Source organism: Lagenorhynchus albirostris, chromosome 11 (assembly GCF_949774975.1).
Source record: "Lagenorhynchus albirostris chromosome 11, mLagAlb1.1, whole genome shotgun sequence".
Lineage (NCBI taxonomy): Eukaryota > Metazoa > Chordata > Mammalia > Artiodactyla > Delphinidae > Lagenorhynchus > Lagenorhynchus albirostris.
This window is the reverse complement of record NC_083105.1, coordinates 18172324-18189868: the sequence shown is the minus strand read 5'-3', so window position 1 is coordinate 18189868 and position 17545 is coordinate 18172324. Positions and strand designations below refer to the sequence as shown.

At 39.4% G+C, this 17545-nt stretch overlaps 2 protein-coding genes across 8 annotated transcripts in view; one reads left to right on the top strand and one right to left on the bottom strand.

Moving 5' to 3' along the window:
• GLT8D2 (glycosyltransferase 8 domain containing 2) overlaps positions 1-6108 on the bottom strand; it is a 58103-nt gene extending 51995 nt beyond the window's left edge. Inside the window, exons 1-2 of one of the 3 annotated variants that reach the window (XM_060167177.1) lie at positions 5991-6108; positions 2901-3040 (exon numbers count right to left, since the gene is read on the bottom strand). The gene's annotated coding sequence lies outside the window, so the exon portion shown is untranslated. Of the gene's footprint in view, positions 1-2900; positions 3041-5257; positions 5397-5990 lie in introns of those variants that run through there. The other 2 variants (XM_060167178.1, XM_060167179.1) reach the window with 2 other exon arrangements.
• A 27-nt stretch (positions 6109-6135) lies between these two features.
• HCFC2 (host cell factor C2) overlaps positions 6136-17545 on the top strand; it is a 46691-nt gene continuing 35281 nt past the window's right edge. For all 5 annotated transcript variants that reach the window (XR_009543262.1, XM_060164688.1, XM_060164689.1 and 2 more), the window contains exons 1-3: positions 6136-6307; positions 7735-7883; positions 9356-9516. Coding sequence is in view for 4 of the 5 variants with exons in the window: in XM_060164688.1 (XP_060020671.1) it covers positions 6145-6307; positions 7735-7883; positions 9356-9516 (473 nt within the window). In the remaining variant the exon portion in view is untranslated. The remainder of the gene's footprint in view (positions 6308-7734; positions 7884-9355; positions 9517-17545) is intronic.

Below are 17545 nucleotides of genomic sequence, written 5' to 3'. Positions count from 1 at the left end.
TTCGGCTTATGTACAGACAGCAAAGCATGTAGTTGTGTTGCTTCGTTAATTCCCAGTGAGAAACCCATGTGACATCTACAAAAATGGATAATAGAATTGGCCAACAAAGAGAAACGTTAGCAAAGAAACAAAAAATGATAATAGTGGGAGTGACATTCAAATCAAAGGTAAATGAAGTTAGAGAAGAAATTAGTTGGCCGTGGGATGATACTGTTGCTATTCAACTCTAGCTATGCAGCCAGAAAAATCTAGTAAGGGTGATTTTACGAACATAAATAAGGAAAGTGGTTGTGATGAGAGGGATGGAGATGTTCCAGAGGAAATGACATGGGCAAAAAAATTCATATTAGAGGAACTCTCAAAGGTTATTTTATGATGTTAAAAGTGCAAAGGATAAAATATGGGAAGCTGATCCAAACTTAGAAAGGAGTATGACCATTTTCCAAGGCACAGAAAAGATGCTCACTCCTTACAGTGAGTTATATGGCAAGAAGGTTAAACACTGCTCAGCTGCTCTTGGTAAGTTTTATACCAAAACCTAAACCAAAACAAGCCCTAAATATTTAATTTTCATCTTCAATATGTCCAATGTTTTAAATTACAGTAGAACAAATAAACATTAAGTTTACTATTAAGTCTACTATTTTTTTCATTTCTTTAGACATTTAAAACTAACAGTAAGAGAACTTTAAATTTTTTTTTTTTTTTTTTTTTTTTTTTTTTGCGGTACGCGGGCCTCTCACTGTTGTGGCCCCTCCCACTGCGGAGCACAGGCTCCGGACGCGCAGGCTCAGCGGCCATGGCTCACGGGCCCAGCCGCTCCGCGGCATGTGGGATCTTCCCGGACAGGGGCACGAACCCGTGTCCCCTGCATCGGCAGACGGACTCTCAACCACTGCGCCACCAGGGAAGCCCGAGAACTTTAAATATTTTGACAAAAATTTTTAAAGATCATGAACAAAACAACAAAACAACTGTAATTTTTCCCATTAGTAATTAAGATCGCTTTGCAGGGTTTCAGCTTCCATGGCCATTTTCACAGAACTGCACTCTCATGCAAAGCAAGGACAGCCTGTACTTTGCATATATTATCTCAGTTGATCTTCAAAATAACCTTAAGAAATAGATGCTATTACAATCCCCATTTTATAGACAAAGCATCTGAAGCTCAAAAAAATAAATAATTTGACCAAGACCACATAGCTAGTAAACGGCTATGCCTATTGAATTCTAAATCCCGTGATCTTAACCTCTATGCTATACTAAGATTCCAGGTAAATGATGGTGTTTGATATGGGGGAGCGGGAGTGAAGGAGAGAAAGTGGTGACAGATGAAGGCATCTTCTCTAATGTAACTTCAAAAGGCTAGAGCAGTGCTGTCCAATGAGCTTTCTGTTTTTTAATATATTTTTATAGAATATAAACAATTATATAATATATGCAATAGACATATATTCAACCCCAGTCCATGTGTAAATCTTCATGTACTTCTGAATCCATCTTTTCTTGATCCTCTAGGATCTTGCTCAGTCAAGTTTCAACCTGCCCTGAGACAGGCCTACTTGGTTAACTCACCAATTCTCATTTCCAACCTTCTTCTCCCTTGCCTGCTTCTCATTACTGAGGCTAAAAACAAACAAACAAAAACACTTTCCTAGACTCCTATAGCCACCCTCCTGCAAGAAGACCCCCACGGTCTGCTCTTCTCTTCTTTCTTTGTGATAGAACCTTGACTATTACCCGAGCACTTGGCCATTCTAAATAAAAACTACATTTCACAAACTTCCTTCAACTAGCTGTGGCCTTGTGACTAAATACTGGCATATGGGATGTAAGCAGAAATACCATGTACAATTCCAGAATGTGTTCTGGAGAGGGGAACATTCCTTTCCCCTACTCTTTCCTGCTGGCTGGAGTGTAGATGCAATAGCTAGAGCTGGAGCAGCCATCTTGGATCATGAGCTGGAAGGACGAATTCCAATCTACAAAGTCTACAAATTCCTGAAGATGCGGTGAAATAGAGCTGCCATGCTGGCTTTGGACCGCCATTTCCAAAGTTCATTTAGATGGGAGAAACATAAACTTTTAAAGCCTATTTCTGTCACTATAGCTAATGTAATCTTAATATACCAAATGTCCCAGTTCTGGCCAGTGAAACCTAAGAGCAAGTATGCTGGGTGGCTTCTGGGCAAGATGCTTTTCCTCCCTGTAAAATGAAAGCCCTATTTCCCCATCCTGGCTGTCCTCCTGCTTCATGCCTTTGGGCATGGTTGTATGGGGACACAATGTCCAAAGGTACAACGACCTTCTTTTGACCATAAAGGAAAAGTCAAGAGAAATTCAGAACTGCTACCTGGAACCATAACACCACTGAACTGCCAAATTAACCCTAGACCTACCTACCCCAGATTTCTTGTGCAAGATAATTAAGTGCCTTATCATTTAGCCACACTGTGTCGGATATTCTGCTACTTGTAACAAAAAGCATTTCCAAATGACATATTCTTTTGCTATGATTTAAATGTCTGTGTCCCCCTCCAAATTCATATGTTGAAATCCTCACCCCCAAGGTGATGGTGTTAGGAGGTAGGGTCTTTGGTATTTTGGTGCTTAGGTCATAAGAGTGGAGCCCTCATGAATGGGATTAACGCCCTTATAAGAGACCCCAGAGAGCTCCTTCATCCCTTTCACCAGGTAAGGATACAGTGAGAAGTCAACAGTCTGAAACCTACAAGAGTATCTTCAGCAGAATCTGCCCATGCTGGCACCCTGATCTTGGACTTTCAGTCTCCAGAACTGTGAGAAGTAAATTTTGGTTGTTTATAAACCACCCAGCCTCTAGTATTGTGTTACAGCAGCCTAAGCAGACTAAGACATCTCTATTGCTTCTTCAGTCTTACCTTTTCAACTGGATCCTTCTTCTGAGCCCACAGTCATGTTCCAAGTCTCATCCTTGGAAAAGAATGAGAAAAGCTTGCTCTGTACACAGCCATTTCTCCCCTCCAGCCACTGTTTTTTCTTTCCTTCTGGGGGCAAGTGTCTGTAAAAAGCAGGCTATACATGTTATCTGTGCGTCCTCACTTGTTATTCATTCTTCGATCTTCTGTGGCTTCCCTCCTCCCACTCCACTGAGTATTTTAATCTAGGCCATTAATAACCTCTTAGTTTGCAGACGTTGCTTCTTTGTCTTTTTCTTTTCTGACCTCTCTATGGCTCTTGGCTTTGATAACCACTTCCACTCTGTGAAAGCCCCTTAGCCTGTGGCTTCTTTGACATCGCCCTCACCCAGTTCCCTTTTGACTTCTCTCACTATTCGTTCCCCATTTCGTTCACGAGAGCCTCCTGCTGTCTTTACCTCTTAAAAGTTGGTTTCTTCAGGGCGCTATTCTGCCTCATTCTTCTCTTCCCCTTCTACACTCACCTCCTAGGTGGTAACTTCCATTCTTAAAGTTTCAAAGATTGAAGGTAGCTTTCCTGAGAATTGGGGACCTAATCTAGACTCCTCACTTAAGCAGCGTTGAGTCCAAGGTGCTCTGGTAAAATATCTTTCCCATTGGATTAAGCATCCTGTCATGTATTGAACTGTGTCCCCCCCAAAAACAGATATGTTTAAGTTCTAACCTGTGATTGTGACCTTATTTGAACATAAGGCCTTTGCAGAGGTAAACAAGTTAAGGTGAGGCCATTAGGTGGGCCCTCATCTGATATGACTGGTGAACTTATAAGAAGAGAAGAAACACAGACACACAGGGACAACACCATATGATGATGGAGGCAGAGGTTGGAGTGATGCTGCTACAAGCCACGGAAGGCCTAGGATTGACGGCCACCACCAGAAGCCAGAAAGAGGCAAGGAAGTATTCTTCCCTACAGGTTTCAGAGGGATCATGTCCCTGATTTTGGATTTCTACACTCTAGAACTGTGAGACAACAAATTTCTGTTGTTTTAATCCACCTGGTTTGTGGTACTTTGTTACAGCAGTCTTAGGAAACTAATACAGACCTCCACCACTGTCCTGAAGCTCCTTACCTAAGCAACCAGTTATCACTTGTAATCTCCTTTGTCTTAACATTTTGCCTTCATCTCTCCCTAGTTCAGAGATTTGCAGACTTTCGAATATCATACACCAGTTTTGATTTTTTTTAATTTGAATATCAACATTGGGTTTGCAACTTTTAATTTTACCCTTAGTCTTTTGCTATAAGGACATTAAAAAAAACAAAACAAAACAAAAAAAACTACCACCCACTTACAGTATCAGTCATAAAAGTTAGGACATTTTAACACTAAACTCTCAGAATAAAATATAATTCTTTAAATAAAGTATTTAAAGTTTTATGAAAAACTCATGGCTCTACCCCAACTTTTCCAGTATTGTTTCAGATACCTAAAAACTTTATAACTGAAACATTTAAGAGCCCATGTTATGTATGTGACCAAGAAAAATATCAGTACATAAATATTCATAGCTTTCTTTCTTTGTTTCCAGCCACCTTCCTATTACAATTCCAAATTCTCTTTGACCATATTATGAAACTGGGGAATTAATCAGTGACAGGAAGAACTTGAAAAGCAGGAGCTGGAAAGAATAGTAAGAATTCCTTTTTAAAAGGGAGAGAATTACCTCTCAAAAGGCAGTTTAGATGAACGAGAAGGTGGGAGAGGCATGGTTAGGTTTGAGGGAATTGGGGGAGGAGAGATGAGCTAGGCATACGAGAGAAATTGAAAGTAGTAAGATGAGGGAAATGAAATTTTAGGAAATTTGGCCTACATTATGTGTATTCCCTCTTTGATACCATCTTTAGAGTGTGAGGTAGGGATTTAAATTGCTTTCATTCCCCGCCCCGACCTCTGCCACTGGACTTGTATCTCTTTGAGTGTGATTCTGTGTAGGACCAGATCACAAAGCAGCCCGGACTTAACAGGGTTACTTATGACTGTATTCACAGTAAGTATGGTATAGTGGTTAGGGGTTGGGGCTCTGGAATCAGAAGCTCTGCGTTTGAATACTGGCCCTAATTCTGCTGTGTGCCCATGAGAAAATTACTTTACTTTTCTGTGCCTCATTTCCCCATCCACGAAAGGGAAATAACAGTACCCACTTCACTGGATTGTTAGGAGAATCACAAATTAATTCATATAAGGCAAGGAGGACAGTGCTTGTCAATGAAAGACCCTCAAATGTTAGATAGTAATAAAAGATAAATCTATATATAACCTCCCACCTGCTTAAACAAAACAACTTTCACGGCTCACCGTTCCCAAACTTCTTGGCATGTCACCCTCCAAATCTGATCTGCCTGACTTGCCTTTGCAGGCTTAGCTCCGACATTCCCTCCGGTGTTCCCAGCCGCGAGTGACACGCAGCGCTCGCGGCCTCTCCACCATGGTCCAGACTGCCCCCCTCCCCCAGCCTTCAGGGGCATCCTCTACGCCCAGGCTCTCTGCGCGCAGTCACGCCCTCGGCGGAGATGGACTTCCCTCTCCTCTCCCCGCGCTCCTGGCACTTCAAAACCTATACGAGAGCTTTTCCCTTGCTGTGTTGTCATTGTTTAAAGCATCTGTCCCCAACCTTTTTGGCACCAGGGACGGGCTTCGTGGAAGCCAATTTTTCCACGGAATGGGGGGCGGGAATAGTTCAGGCGAAGAGGAAGCCTCGCTCACCTCCTGCTCAGCCCCTGCTGTGTGGCCCCTTTCCTAACAGGCCCGGACAGGTTGCGGTCTGCGGCCTGGGGGTTGGGGACTCCTGTTTTAAAAGGTCTGACTCGCACATCCTAGATGCTCAAAGTGGCCGTAAAGGAAAACGCTGTATCTTCTCCCACAAATAAAAAACTGGAGGCTCTGGATGAGGAGGGGAGACTGGTCGGTAGGAAATTTCCTTCCACCCTAAAATCCCTTGTCCAGGGTGCCAACACCAGCCACGTCACCCGGGGCGGGTGGGGCTCCCTTGCCAGGACCCCCTCTGCTCCCCGCAGCCCTCCATCCTCACCCTGGACGCCCGCGGTCACGTGACCATCACCCTCCTCCGTGGGGTTCCCCTCCTCCCGCGTGCACAGCTGGAGGCGGGTCCCAGCCCTCCTCCCGGAGCAGCGGCGCCGGAGCAGGCGCGGTGCATTGTGGACAGAGGGGCGGGGGTTGGGAAGATGGCGGCTCCCAGCCTCCTCAACTGGAGGCGGGTTTCCTCCTTCACGGGGCCGGTCCCCCGCGCCCGGCACGGACACCGCGCGGTGGCCATCCGGGAGCTGATGATCATCTTTGGAGGGGGCAACGAGGGCATCGCCGACGAGCTGCACGTCTACAACACGGGTAGGCGCGGCGGCGGTTCTTCGGCCCCGCCTGTGGGAGCCGCGGAGGGGGAGGGGAGACGAGGCGGCGGCCGCGGCCCTGACAGCTGTCACCGCCGGGTCACTGCCTCCTCCGGCGGGCGGCGGGGAGCGAGTCTCGGCCGGGCGGCCCCAATCCCGCAGCGTCCCGGGCTGTAGCTCCGTTTCTCCGGGATTGCCGGGGCGGAACCGGCCCCCGTGCGGGGCGCGCCGGCCCTCGGGCAGGCGGTCCCGGACCCCCCCGCCCCAGCCCTGCTGGCGGACGTAGGCGAGAGAGACTGTTTCCATCCGCCTGGGCCTCTTCCCGAAGTCTCGCCCACTCCGGGGCCCCGAGATCCCTCCCTGTCAAAACCCACCTCCAAACCAGAGCTCCTCCGGGCCTTTCCCGTCTTTGCCTGCCTGCCTTTAGGAGGAAGAGAATATAGGGGAGATGAGGAGGGAAAACGAGAGGCCTTCTGGTACTTTCACCCCAAATACAGCCCCGTACCTGGCAGTTGTTAGTCAAGATTCTTACCCCGTTGGTAGCGCTCTTCACTAGCGGGGAAGTGGCTCGTGGGTGATACCGATGCCTGTCTGCATGGTTGGGTGTGTGTGCCCAAGCTCAGCCGTTCAGCGCTCGGGGAGGACTGTCGCCTTGAGCGCCGCTGCACATCAGAAATGCCCCCGGCCGCGGAGGCCCTGACTTTGAGTACCTCCGTGGAACAGAAAGGAGGTTCCAATTTCATTTTTCCCACTTGTCAATGCGCCAGCAGTCCTAAGGAAGCTCTTTTCTTGGTGTAAGGCTAATTAATGAGTTTGAAGTCTATGTCGTGATCAATAACTTTTCTTTGACCAAACAACTTAATTATAGTGGTCATTTAGAAATTAATAAAATGGTGGAGTAGGGGAAACTTTATTTTTTCACTTTCTCCTCCTCCTGGCACCCCAGCATAAAAAAGTTAAAAAGTTAGTCGACAATTTGGTAGACTGTAAAAACCTTGGGTGTGGAATAAGTTAGACCTGGTTTGAATTTTGCTCTGCCAGTTGCTCAAGGATCAACCCTAAAGTTACTGAACCTAAGTGTCAGAGTTTTCACTTGTAAAATAGAGAGGATGATGCTCCCCAAGTAGGGTTTTTGTTGAGAAATTAAGTGATATAGATCAGGGTTTTCAACAGCAGCATGATTGACATTTGAACCGGATAATTTTGTTTGTTTTAGGGGCTGTCCTATATCCCCAGCCTTTTACCCACTAGTTGCCAGTAACACCCTCCTCCTGCAGTTCTGACAACTGAAATTTTTTTTTGTCCCTGGGTGGGCAAGACCATTCCCAATTAAGAACCACTGATATAAATGATTCATATAAAAGTACAGACTCATAGTTTGTGATAACTGTTTATTATAATTGGTTTTAATTTTATTTTGGCAACTAGTTACAAATCAGTGGTTCCTGCCAGCTGTTAGAGGAGACATCCCTCCAGGCTGTGCTGCCCATGGATTTGTCTGTGATGGTACCAGAATATTAGTATTTGGGGGAATGGTTGAATACGGAAGATACAGCAATGAGTTATATGAGTTACAAGTAAGTATATTTCAAATTTATTATCTCAACCTGAAATTTTAATGATATTGCTCATAATTTTTTGAAAGATTGCAAAATGTTTCATTAACATGCTTAAAATAATGTGAGCTTCACATTTCATAGCTTCAAAGAAAACATTTCCAGCTCACTAAAAAGCCAAAGTTTCCTTTTTTTTTTTTTTTTTTTTTTTGCCCTCGCCGTGTGGCATGTGGGATATGGGATCTTAGTTCCCTGACCAGGGATCAAACCCGTGTCCCCTGCATTGGGAGCGTGGAGTCTTATCCGCTGGACCACTAGGGAAGTCCCAAAGCCAAAGTTTCTAGTGTAAGTCTTTTTCCAATAACCAGTGCAACATTTGTAACATTAAGATACCTATTACTTAGTCTCAGTTGTACAAGTTATATGTTTGAGCTTTTGTATCTTAGCGCAGTCTTTCTTTAACTTTAGCCTGCAGCAGAAGCACCTGGAGGGTTTGTGAAAACACAGATTGCTGGGTCCCGCCCTTAGAGTTTCTGAATCAGTATTCTCTACAGAGAATTTGCATTCCTTCTGAGTTTCCACCTGCTCCTGCTGGTCTCCAGACCGTACGTTTTTGAAAACTTCTGCCTTAGTTACAGAAATTGTTACCCTCACGCTAATAATCACTTTTTTCCCCTTTCTGGCAGTACATACAAAAGGGGTAACAGTTTCAAATAGCCTTTCTAGATTTTACTCTCTAATAAACCAGACGCAGAGCCCTCTGTGACAGCCCTAACTGACTTTTATTCCTGAACTGTATATTCCCACTTCTGTGATCATAAGGATATCTGGTAGTTGGCAGATGTAGGTGAATTATGCCTATTTACAAGCAGTCCATTTAAACATTTTTTCAAAAATAGTTTTAGATAAAGAAAGCATCCATGGCTAGAGAATAAGTTTTGGAGTTTGGTTTGTTAAGTGATCTTTATGTTGGAGTTCCCTGGTGGTCCAGTGGTTAAGACTCCGCACTTCCACTGCAGGGGGCACAGGTTCGATCCCTGTTTGGGGAACTAAGATCTCACATGCCATGCAGCGGCCAAGAAAAAAAAAAACTTTTTAATGAGCTTTATGTTTATTTAAAGGTTAAAATATATACCATCCATGGATTACCTAATTTCAAAAAGTGAGAGTACATAAATTACATTTAATCTTAAAGCTATAAATAATGTTGAATTTTTCATTTGGAAAATATTTTATAACTGTTAGTGTTTATTATTATAAGCTTAGTTTGCCATTGTGGAAAGCTGTGAATATGGAAGATTAGACTGAATTTCTATTGGAACACTCATTTTAATTCCTGAAGTTATCTGGTTAACTTGTCATTTGTCCCAAAAGTAGCTTATTGAAGTCTTCTGATCGGATTCAGATTAAAATGTATTGGTATGATGTTACACTATTGACAGTATAGGAGCACTTTCCTGGTTTTGTCTGAGAGTATTTATGCTCTTTTTTAGGCAAGTCGTTGGTTATGGAAAAAAGTGAAACCGTATCCTCCTTCTTCTGGTTTACCTCCTTGTCCTCGGCTGGGACATAGCTTCTCTTTATATGGTAACAAATGCTATTTGTTTGGTGGCCTGGCAAATGAAAGTGAAGATTCAAACAATAATGTTCCCAGGTATGCCAACACTTTTTCAGACCAAATGTTTATTTTACGATTTAGATTAAGAACATTTCATTTCTTCCATCTTTAATTATCAAAAGTGATGAAGCTTAGCCATTTTCAATTAAACCTAACAGTGAACAAATTTGTGTCCATTTTGTGTTTTCCTTAGTCCCTGGAGTATATCTGTTTTCAAAACTGCCTTTTCCGATCAGAAATCATCTTATTAAATTGATATTAATATAACTGCTTGTGGCAATATATTTGTATATGTTAAGCCATAATGAATTTTAGTTGTCATAAGCGATAATGAAAAGTAATAAATGGATATTTTCAAATTATATTTCTCTGAGAGTTAGTGACAAAAATCTGAATATAGAATGAAGGCTATCATTTCCATTTTTCTCATAGGAAGCTGTTAAGAGTGGTTCACACAAGCAAGTACTTTCAGAACCAATTCTCTCCTCCTTTTTCCAAACAGAATTAATCACTGCCTCTTTTCTTTTTGCATAATGTTTTGATCACATGGTCATTATAGCATTCAGGATTTGGAGGTTTAGAATCCAAAAGGCTATTTTCTGATTCACTGCTTACCATGTATGTGTCCTTTAGTGGAAGTAATCTAAGCCTGTTTTCCTTCACTGTGAAATGGGAGTGATTAAATACCTACCTTTCAGTGTCATTGTGATTGCTAAATAAGATTATTGGAATAATTTTCAAAGGACTTTCAAGTTGCCATCAGCAATATCAGTAGTTGTCATCGCCATTATAATGTGTCTTTTTACCTACATTAGACTGATAATAGAGTTAGCTTTTTTTTTCCTCCAGACTTTAAAAAATAACATATACTAAAACTACATGGAAAAATTGGAAACTGGAGAAAAGGAAAAGAATTTATACCACCACACTAATCCAGATACTTTTACTTTTAGCCCATGTCTTTTTTTCATTTTCCATTAAACAATTTTTTTTTAGGTACAGACTTGTAAAATTCAAGAAACTAAAAAGTATACGAAGTTCTTTCTCATAGCATCACTGTTCCCCAGCAAGAACACATAATTCAGTTTGATGTGTATCTTTTGGAACCTTTTTCATGTAACACATTGTATTAGCTTTTGTTGTGTTAAGGGTAAGCTTCTCAAGTTTATGCTGCTAGAGGGAATAACTAGATACACGTGATACTTTTTAAAACCTTGATTAAAGCTAGCACATTCATTTCTGTTGACATTCCATTGGTCAGAGAAAGCCCTAAAGCCAAGACCTGAGTCATGATGCAAGGATACATGTTCTGCTTTCTGGGAGAGGGGACTTGGGAACCTTAATCTGATTCTACGCAGACATGTATTTTTTTTATACAAGTGAGGTCTTTCTTCTTGCTTTATGACTTTGGCTGTTTACTTGTTTGGGTTTTTTGTTTGTTTTTTACTTTTAACAATATATCTTTACATGGCAGTAGATATGGATTGACCTATTTTTTAAAGGCTGAAAAGTAGTCTGAATTATGCAAATTATTTAACCATTCCCCTACAGATGGACATTTAAATATTTCCATTATTTTGCTATTACAGTTTTTGCACATGTATAAATATTTTTGTAGGATTGATACTTATAAATGGAATTGGGGGGGAGGGTGTTGGTCAAAGGGTACATTTAAGTTTGTTTAGGTACCCCTGAATCAACCTCCAAAGAGATGGAAGTATTTTATACTCCTAATAACTGTGTACGAGAGTGCCTTATACCCTCAGCAATACTGAATCATCTCACTCTTCTTAGTTTTTGCCAACATAATTGGTGAAATACATTTCATGGGTTTATCTTGATTTATTTTTAAACTAGGAATGAGCTTGATTAACAATGCTTATTGGATATTTACAATTACTTTTTTGAAATTGTCTGTTCAGGTCCTTGTTTATTTTTCTATTTTAAAAAGTTGAAGTATATATTATATACCATAAAATTCATCCTTTTTATATGTACAATTCCATGATTTTTAGTAATTTACAGTGTTGTGTAACCATCACCACAATCCAGTTCTAGAACATTTCTATCACTCCAAAAGAAACTTCTTATTCATTTGCAGTCAGTCTGCATTCCCATACCAATCCCCAGGCAACTACCAGTCTACTTTCTGTCTCCATAGATTAGCCTTTTCTGAACATTTCGTACAAATGTGCTTTTGTGCATTTATCTTCTTTCACTTAGCATAATGTTCTTAAGGTTCAACCATGTTGTAGCATGTATCAAATATTTCTTCCTTTTACTGATGCATAATACTCCATTGTATTGATATATCACATTTTGTTTATCTGTTCATCAGTTGGTAGACGTTTGGATTGTTTCCAGTTTTGGGCTTTTATGAATAATGCTGTTATGATCATTTGCATACAGGTCTTTCTATGGACATGTATTCATTACTCTTGATTAGATACCTAGTAATAGAATTGCTGAGTCATGTGGGAAATTTATACTTCTTAAGTACTACCAAACTGTTTTCCAAAGTGACTACCATCTTACCTTCCCACCAGCAATGTATAAGTGTTCCAAATTTTCCACATCCTTGTTAACACTTGTTATTGTCTGTCTTTTTTTTACAGCCAACCTAGTGGGTATAAGGTGGTATCTTATTATGGTTTTAATTTGCATTTCCCTAATGACCAGTGATGTTGAGCTTCTTTTCATGAGCTTTTTAGCCATTCATATATCTTGTTTGATGAAATTTCTATTCAAATCTCTGTTCATTTGTTAGATACACTTGACCAACAGGCACAAAAAAAGATGCTGAACATTGCTAATTATTAGAGAAATGCAGATCAAAACTGCAATCAGGTACCACCTCACACCAGTCAGAATGGCCATCATTAAAAAGTCTACAAATAGGGCTTCCCTGGTGGCGCAGTGGTTGGGAGTCCGCCTGCCGATGCAGGGGACACGGGTTCGTGCTCCAGTCTGGGAAGATCCCACGTGCTGTGGAGCGGCTGGGCCCATGGGCCATGGCCGTTGAGCCTGCGCATCCAGAGCCTGTGCTCTGCAGTGGGAGAGGCCACAACAGTGAGAGGCCCACATACCGCAAAAAAAAAAAAAAAAAAGTCTACAAATAATAAATGCTGGAGAGGGTGTGGAAAAAAGGGAACCCTCCTACACTGTTGGTGGGAATGTAAATTGCTGCAGCCACTCTGGAAAACAGTATGGAGGTTTCACAAAAAACTAAAAATAGAGTTGTCATATGGTCCAGCAGTCCCATTCCTGGGCATATATCTGGAAAAAACCATAATTCGAAAAGATACGTACATGCCTGTGTTCATAGCTGCACTATTCACAGTAGCCAAGACATGGAAACAACCTAAATGTCCAAAGACAGATGAATGGATAAAGAAGATGTGGTACACATATACAATGGAATACTACATAGCCATAAAAAAAGAATGAAATAATGCCATTTGCAGCAACATGGATGGACTTAGAGATTATCATACTAAGTGAAGTAAGTCAGAAAGAGAAAGACAAATACCACATGAGATCACTTATATGTGGAATCTAAAATATGACACAAATGAACTTATCTATGAAACAGAAAGAGACTCACAGACATAGAGAACAGACTTGTGGTTGCCAAGGGTGGGGGTGTGGGGGAGAGATGGATTGGGAGTTTGAGATTAGCAGATGCAAACTATTATATAGAGAATGGATAAACAACAAGGTTCTACTGTATAGCACAGGGAACTATATTCCATATCCTGTGATAAACCATAATGAAAAGAATATGAAAAAAATGTATATATTTATATGTATAACTGAATCACTTTGCTGTACAGCAGAAATTAACGTAACATTGTAAATCAACTATACTTCAATAAAATAAATCTAAAAATAAAATTTAGTTGCTTGTATTCTTATTATTGAATTATAAGTGTTCTTTATATATTCTGCATACAGGTTTTTTAAAAAATCAAATATGTGATTTGCAAATATTTTCTTCCCATCTGTAGCTTGTCTTTTTATTTTCTTAATGGTATCTTTTGAAGCACAAAGATTTTAATTTTGATAAGTTCAGTTTATCCATTTTTTCTTTTATGGGTCATGCTTTTAGCATCCTTTTTAAGAACTCTTTGCGTGTCTCAAGGTTACAAAGCTTTGTTCCTCTATTTTCTTCTAAAAGTTCTGTAGTTATATCTGTGATTCATTTTGAGGTAATTTTTATGCCTGGGTAAAGTAAGTGTCTAAATTCATTCTTTTACATGTAGATATCCAGTTTTCCCAACACCTTTCATTGAAAAGACTATCCTTTTCCCACTGTATTGTTTTGGCACCTTTATTGAAAATGAATTGACCGTAAATGTAAGGATTTATTTATGGACTCTCAATTCTGTTCCACTGGCCTTATGCCAGTACCACACTGTTTGGATTACTGTAGCTTTATATTATGTTTTGAAATAGGAAGATATAAGTTCTCAAATTTTATTACTCTTTTTTCAAGAATGTTTTAGCTATTCTGAATCCTTTACGTTTCTGTATAAATTTTAGGATCAACTTGCCAATTTCTGCAAAAAGGTCTTCTGGGATTTTGATAGGGATTGTGTTGACTATATAGATCAATTTGTGGACAGTTGCTATCTTATTAGTATTGAGTCTTCCAATCTATGAACATGGAATGTCTCTACATTTATTTAGATCTTCTTTATTGTCAGTCAGCGATATTTTGAGGTTTTCAATGTACAAATCTTGCTCTTATTTTGTTAAATTTATTTCTAACTTTTTATTCTTTTTGATGACATTGTGAATAGATTTGGTTTCTTAATTTCATTTTTGGATTGTTCATTGCTAGCATATAGAAATACATTTGGTCTTTGTATATTGATCTTGTATCCTGTGACCTTGCTGAATTCATTTATTATTTCTAATCATATTTTCATGGATTTTTGTTTTTCTTTTTATTAGTGATTCTTAGGAGTTCTCTATGTAATTTGTTTTATATGTTCCAGATATTTTTTCCCAAGTCTTCTGTTTGCTCCCCCCGCTTTTTTAAGGGTTTTCATTTTTGTTTTATCAAGTATGACAATATACTTTTTAATGGCTTTCTGGTTTGTATCCTGCTTATTAGGAAGAATCTCCTGTCCCAAAACTATAAAAATAATTTTTCTATATTTTCTTCTAGTACATTCACAGCTTTGTTTTTGTGTTTAAAATATTAATGCATTTGGAATATATTTCTGTGACTAGTGTGAGGCTTTTTACTTTTTCTTCTGAATGAATTTTCAGTTCTCCCACCATTTATTAAATAAGCCAGTCCCCCCCCACACAATGTGTTGAACTCCCATCTCTGTCATATCTTAATTCTCTTAGAATTGGGTCTTTTTCTAGACTCTCTAGACCAGGGGTTACAAACTACTCTCTGTAGACAAAATTTGGCCTGCTGCCTGTTTTTGCTAGTAAAGTTTCATTGGAACCCAGCCATGTCCATTCATTTACATATTGTCTCTGGCTGCTTTCATATTAAAAGGGCAGAGTTGAGTAGTTGTGACAGAATTTATGGCCTACAAAGCTTAAAATATTTACTATCTAGCTCTTTCCAGAAAAAGTTTGTGAGCTCTTGTTCTAGACTCTCTTCTGTTTCATTAATATATTTACCTTTCTATCTTTAATTGTGATGTTTGCTGTAGGTCTCTAGTATATGCCTTTGATCAGATTAAGGAAGTTCTAAAAAAAAAGTTATATATATATGAAGTATAGTTGTATAATATTACATAAGTAACAGGTGTACAGTATAGTGATTCACAATTTTTTAAGGTTATACTCCATTTATAATTATAAAATGTTGGCTATATTCTCCGTGTGGTGCAGTATGTCCTTGTAGCTTATTTTATACCTAATGGTTTGTAACCTCTTAATTCCCTACCCCATGTTGTCCCTCCCCCCCTTCCCTCTCTCCACTGCTAACCACAGTTTGTTCTCTATATCTGTGAGTCTGGTTCTTTTTTGTTACATTTACTAGTTTGTTGTATTTTTTGGTTCCATATATATAAGGAAGTTTTCTTAAATCTATAGTTTGCTAATTCATTTTTTCTTTCTTTTTAACCAAAAAATGGATGTTGAGCTTAATTTTTAAAATTTTCCAAATGGAGGAATTCTCTGGTGGTCCAGTGGTTAAGACTTGGGCTTTCACTGCCATGGACCTGGGTTCGATCCCTGGTTGGGGAACTAAGTTTCCACAAGCTGAGTGGTGTGGCCAAAAAAAAGAAAAATTTCAAAATGGAAAGTTTTGTTATTGTTGCTAATATCTAGTTTTATTATATTGAGGTTAAAAAAAATGTGGTCTATAGGATTTCTCCTTTTTAATGGTTGTTTTTGTGGTCTATTTCACAGTCATTTTTTGTAATTATTCCATAGTTCTTCATAAAGATTGTAAGTTCTTGACTGTTTGGCTAAAAGGTTCTTTATTAAATCAATGTTTTAAATTATTATTCAAAGCTTTTTTATCCTGTGGGTGTAGGTCATAACTTCTGAATGACATGTTAAAATCTCCCAGTGTGATTGTGAATTTGTGTTTTGTTCCTTACATATATAATTTCAACCTGTGTGTATTATTTTGTTGTAGACTTATCTTATGTAAATAGGACTAACAATTAACTAGTATGCACTGGTATAGCATACTGGCTGGGATTCGTTCTGATCTGTTTAACTCTATGCCATATCAGTTGTTAAATAGTTTTAATATCATCCTGCTATTAATAGCTTATAGTTGGATTTGGGGTTCTTTTGTTTCCCCTGCATACTCCCTATCTCCAAGAGACTTTGTCTTAAAATAAGGACGTTTTTTCCTGCCCTTGTAATTTTATGTTTTCCATCTACTCTGCTTGTTGTTGCTTCTCCACACCCCTTTCCCTGCCTTTGCTAGGTTTCTAAAAATTGTGATGAGATTGAATATTTGTGTATGTGTGTTTATATATTTATATAATTTTTATTTCCTGTTCTGTGAACTGCCTGTTTATATCCTTTTACCTATGTCTATTGTGTGATTGGTCGTTATCTTGATTTCATAGGAGCTCTTTATATTAAGAAAATTCTGTGATGTTTACTAAATTTTTTTTCAGTTTTTCTCTTCTCTTTTGACATTGTTTATAGTTGTTTTTTCCCCCAACCATCTTATTTCCATAGACTATGCTTTGCTTTTTTTCCTTCTCCTTCCTTTTTCTTGATTTATTGTTTTTCTTTGATTCTTTCTTTCCTGCTAATGATTTGAAAATTATACATGCTAATTCTATGCTTCCCTTAGTTGCTTGGAAATCATCATACACATTTAAACTGAAGATGCCTTGTACTCTTTGGAAATAGATTACTGTCTTTTTCTTTAGCCTTTTTTTGCTTACTCCCTTTTTACATATGTTTCGTAGAGTTGTGAATCTTATTCCAGACTACAATAATGTTAAATTAATTTTTTAGTCAGTCTTTCCCAGTGATTATTTAGACCTCACAGCCACGGTTATAAACATCAATTTAAATTTAATTATAAATTACTAGTTTCTTTGCACAACCATTTCTTTTATTCAGTGTATTCTTTCTTGGATTTCTTTTTATTTTTCCTGGATGATCTAGCATCATTTTTTCACAGAACAGTTATATGGCTAAACTGCAGTTGTTGTTTTTTTTATTTTTTTTTTGCGGTACGCGGGCCTCTCACTGTTGTGGCCTCTCCTGTTGCGGAGCACAGGCTCCGGACGCGCAGGCTCAGCGGCCATGGCTCATGGGACCAGCCGCTCCACAGCATGTGGGATCTTCCCGGACCGGGGCACGAACCCGTGTCCCCTGCATCGGCAGGTGGACTCTCAACCACTGCGCCACCAGGGAAGCCCTAAATTTTGCAGTTTTATATGTTCTAAAATGTTTAATTTTGCCCTCATATTTGAGTAATAATTTGATTACTCAATTTATTGAGAGATAGATTCTTATAAGTGTCACTTTGCTCAAAACACTGAAAACATCATGTCATAGATGAGAAGCTTCATGCCAATTTCTAGAGTAGAAAAGCTATGTAGGACATTGCTATGAC